Source organism: Procambarus clarkii, unplaced genomic scaffold (genome assembly GCF_040958095.1).
Source record: "Procambarus clarkii isolate CNS0578487 unplaced genomic scaffold, FALCON_Pclarkii_2.0 HiC_scaffold_2212, whole genome shotgun sequence".
NCBI classification, from domain to species: Eukaryota; Metazoa; Arthropoda; class Malacostraca; order Decapoda; family Cambaridae; genus Procambarus; species Procambarus clarkii.
Window position 1 is genome coordinate 2,859 of NW_027191220.1, and position 4,778 is coordinate 7,636.

Genomic DNA, 4,778 nt, shown 5'->3' on the forward strand with positions numbered 1-4,778 from the left:
ACAGCTGACTAACACCCAGGTACCTATTTTACTGCTAGGTAACAGGGGCATAGGGTGAAAGAAAATCTGCCTATTGTTTCTCGCCGGCGCCTGGGATCGAACCCAGGACCACAGGATCACAAGTCCAGTGTGCTGTCCGCTCGGCCGACCGTCATATGGCAGGAAGTGCAAAATACCCCACGTTGAAAAGAAAGAGGTGCAATAGGTACGCTGAGAGAGAACTCACTTTCTCAACATCACGGGCCCAAGACTTTTCAACACTCTCGGTCTAAATATGTTTTAGAGGGAAAGTGTTGAACAATCTCCGGTCCTTGATGGGTTAGTGGAACAGTTTGGCCACGTACCCGTTCCACTTCACCTTTACAAAAAGCAGGGAGCCGGTCGGCCGAGCGGACAGCACACTGGACTTGTGATCCTGTGGTCCTGGGTTCGATCCTAGGCGCCGGCGAGAAACAATGGGCAAAAGTTTCTTTCACCCTATGCCCCTGTTACCTAGCAGTAAAAATAGGTACCTGGGTGTTAGTCAGCTGTCACGGGCTGCTTCCTGGGGGTGGAGGCCTAGTCGAGGACCGGGCCGCGGGGACACTAAACCCCGGAAGGACCTCAAGGTAAGGTAAGGTCCCTCGCACCATCACAGTCAAGCTTGTGAGAGGAATGGACGTCGTGTACCGACGTCCGCCGCTGATGGACGTCAAATGGAAACATCTTGACGTTATCTTGAGGTTATCTTGACGTTATCTTGAGATGATTTCGGGGCTTTTTAGTGTCCCCGCGGCCCGGTCCTCGACCAGGCCTCCACCCCCAGGAAGCAGCCCGTGACAGCTGACTAACTCCCAGGTACCTATTTACTGCTAGGTAACAGGGGCATTCAGGGTTAAAGAAACTTTGCCCATTTGTTTCTGCCTCGTGCGGGAATCGAACCCGCGCCACAGAATAACGAGTCCTGCGCGCTATCCACCAGGCTACGAGGCCCCTAACATGAACAAGAATAAAACTGGCATCAGTTAGCCTGGGCTCCAAAATTCCTGTCGGACGTGGTTCAAGACCAAACATGGGCATGCATTCAAGGCCAAAATGAACATGTTAGTTTGAACTGCATTTGCAAGATGCTATTACGACCCAGTAAGGTAATTACTCCTCCGAGTACATCGCAAACAACCCGCAGCGGGTTCTGGTAATTGTTCTACTCCCCAAGCCCGACCCGGGGGCCAGGATTGTCTTGTGATAGCTTGGTCCAACAGGCTTTTGCTTGGAGCGGCCCGCAGACCCACATACCCACCACAGCCCGGTTGATCCGGCTCATAGTTTCTGTGAGACAATCACCTTCTGTAGTTGATCGTTCAATAAATCCCTGAACTATATGTTTAAAAGATCTTTAACCCTGTCCATGGCGGACGCAAGAAAAAATGTATATATGCTGGTTAGCATTGTAACTGTCTGGCCACGTCTGTGGTAGAGAGAGAGAGAGAAAGAAAAAAAGTTTGTGATATCACAAAAGTATTCCACACAGACCATTGCATATACAATATACAACCCCCTGAACCCCCTGACCCCCCCCCCCACACACACGTGTCTCATGACCTCCAAACAACCCCACAGTTCATCACCAACCCCCCCCTTCCCTCCCCCCCAATGACGTCACACTTGCCCCCACGCCCCCCCTACCCCCCTCACGTCCCCACACGGGGTCACAGATAATGTCACGACCCAATCTCAGTCTCGCCTCTTAAGGAGATCTCAGAAATATATTAGTGTCGTATTGATATTATAATTATATATATATATATATATATATATATATATATATATATATATATATGACGGGAAATAGTAAACAAAAGATAGCTGATCAAACAACAAGGTAAAATCCAGGTAAGCGTATATAAACAATCTAGATAAACACCAGGTTGAAGGCCAGGTTGTGGGGGGGGGGGAAATACCCTCATGGTTAAAAGAGGACTTATCCTCAGGACTTTCAAGTCCTATTACTTAGGACTTCAAATTTACTAAAAGAAAACGTAGCGCGTGTAAAAATAAAAACTAAGGTGCTAGGATTGTAAGTCCTAATCCTCTAGTCCAAGGAAGAACAGTGGTCTGTAGGGGGACAGGTAGATTCCTGAAGGGTGAGTATATTTGTTGATGGGAGACCCACAATCTACCTGCAGGTAGATTGCAGGCAGATAGTAGGCAGGCAGCCTACTCGTTCCAGTGTAAACATTGATCAGCTGACTGGCGTAGGCAGCACTCCTCCCAGTGTAAACATTGATCAGCTGACTGGCGCAGGCAGCACTCGTCCCAGTGTAAACAATGATCAGCTGACTGGCGCAGGCAGCACTCGTCCCAGTGTAAACATTGATCAGCTGACTGGCGCAGGCAGCACTCCTCCCAGTATAAACATTGATCAGCTGACTGGCCCAGGCAGCACTCCTCCCAGTGTAAACAATGATCAGCTGACTGGCGCAGGCAGCACTCCTCCCAGTGTAAACATTGATCAGCTGACTGGTGCAGGCAGCACTCCTCCCAGTGTAAACAATGATCAGCTGACTGGTGGTGCAGGCAGCACTCGTCCCAGTGTAAACATTGATCAGCTGACTGGCCCAGGCAGCACTCGTCCCAGTGTAAACATTGATCAGCTGACTGGCCCAGGCAGCACTCCTCCCAGTGTAAACAATGATCAGCTGACTGGCGCAGGCAGCACTCCTCCCAGTGTAAACATTGATCAGCTGACTGGTGCAGGCAGCACTCCTCCCAGTGTAAACAACGATCAGCTGACTGGTGGTGCAGGCAGCACTCGTCCCAGTGTAAACATTGATCAGCTGACTGGCCCAGGCAGCACTCGTCCCAGTGTAAACATTGATCAGCTGACTGGCCCAGGCAGCACTCGTCCCAGTGTAAACATTGATCAGCTGACTGGCCCAGGCAGCACTCGTCCCAGTGTAAACATTGATCAGCTGACTGGCCCAGGCAGCACTCCTCCCAGTGTAAACATTGATCAGCTGACTGGCCCAGGCAGCACTCGTCCCAGTGTAAACATTGATCAGCTGACTGGCCCAGGCAGCACTCCTCCCAGTGTAAACATTGATCAGCTGACTGGCCCAGGCAGCACTCCTCCCAGTGTAAACATTGATCAGCTGACTGGTGCAAGCAGCACTCGTCCCAGTGTAAACATTGATCAGCTGACTGGCGCAGGCAGCACTCCTCCCAGTGTAAACATTGATCAGCTGACTGGCCCAGGCAGCACTCGTCCCAGTGTAAACATTGATCAGCTGACTGGCCCAGGCAGCACTCCTCCCAGTGTAAACATTGATCAGCTGACTGGTGGTGCAGGCAGCACTCGTCCCAGTGTAAACATTGATCAGCTGACTGGCCCAGGCAGCACTCGTCCCAGTGTAAACATTGATCAGCTGACTGGCCCAGGCAGCACTCGTCCCAGTGTAAACATTGATCAGCTGACTGGCCCAGGCAGCACTCCTCCCAGTGTAAACATTGATCAGCTGACTGGCCCAGGCAGCACTCGTCCCAGTGTAAACATTGATCAGCTGACTGGCCCAGGCAGCACTCGTCCCAGTGTAAACATTGATCAGCTGACTGGCCCAGGCAGCACTCCTCCCAGTGTAAACATTGATCAGCTGACTGGCCCAGGCAGCACTCGTCCCAGTGTAAACATTGATCAGCTGACTGGCCCAGGCAGCACTCCTCCCAGTGTAAACATTGATCAGCTGACTGGCCCAGGCAGCACTCGTCCCAGTGTAAACATTGATCAGCTGACTGGCCCAGGCAGCACTCCTCCCAGTGTAAACATTGATCAGCTGACTGGCCCAGGCAGCACTCCTCCCAGTGTAAACATTGATCAGCTGACTGGCCCAGGCAGCACTCCTCCCAGTGTAAACAATGATCAGCTGACTGGCCCAGGCAGCACTCCTCCCAGTGTAAACATTGATCAGCTGACTGGCCCAGGCAGCACTCGTCCCAGTGTAAACATTGATCAGCTGACTGGCCCAGGCAGCACTCCTCCCAGTGTAAACATTGATCAGCTGACTGGCCCAGGCAGCACTCCTCCCAGTGTAAACATTGATCAGCTGACTGGCCCAGGCAGCACTCCTCCCAGTGTAAACAATGATCAGCTGACTGGCCCAGGCAGCACTCCAACCAGATTTCAACACGTCCGCTTGTATTTTATACAAGGATAACATAATAAAACAGTTATATGACCTTGAACACTGGTTCTGTTCTGACCTTGAACACTGGTTCTGTTCTGACCTTGAACACTGGTTCTGTTCTGACCTTGAACACTGGTTCTGTTCTGACCTCGAACACTGGTTCTGTTCTGACCTCGAACACTGGTTCTGTTCTGACCTCGAACACTGGTTCTGTTCTGACCTCGAACACTGGTTCTGTTCTGACCTTGAACACTGGTTCTGTTCTGACCTTGAACACTGGTTCTGTTCTGACCTTGAACACTGGTTCTGTTCTGACCTTGAACACTGGTTCTGTTCTGACCTTGAACACTGGTTCTGTTCTGACCTTGAACACTGGTTCTGTTCTGACCTTGAACACTGGTTCTGTTCTGACCTTGAACACTGGTTCTGTTCTGACCTTGAACACTGGTTCTGTTCTGACCTTGAACACTGGTTCTGTTCTGACCTTGAACACTGGTTCTGTTCTGACCTCGAACACTGGTTCTGTTCTGACCTTGAACACTGGTTCTGTTCTGACCTTGAACACTGGTTCTGTTCTGACCTCGAACACTGGTTCTGTTCTGACCTTGAACACTGGTT

The 4,778-nt window shown here is 50.9% G+C and overlaps 1 protein-coding gene across 1 annotated transcript; it reads left to right on the top strand.

Annotated features, from left to right (window-relative positions):
• Positions 1-2,165: 2,165 nt before the first annotated feature.
• LOC138362634 (uncharacterized PPE family protein PPE24-like) lies at positions 2,166-4,190 on the top strand (the record flags this gene model as incomplete). Its single annotated transcript, XM_069321074.1, has 1 exon — positions 2,166-4,190. A coding segment is annotated over one exon (2,025 nt), but the record flags the coding sequence as incomplete, so codon positions are not given.
• Positions 4,191-4,778: the final 588 nt, after the last annotated feature.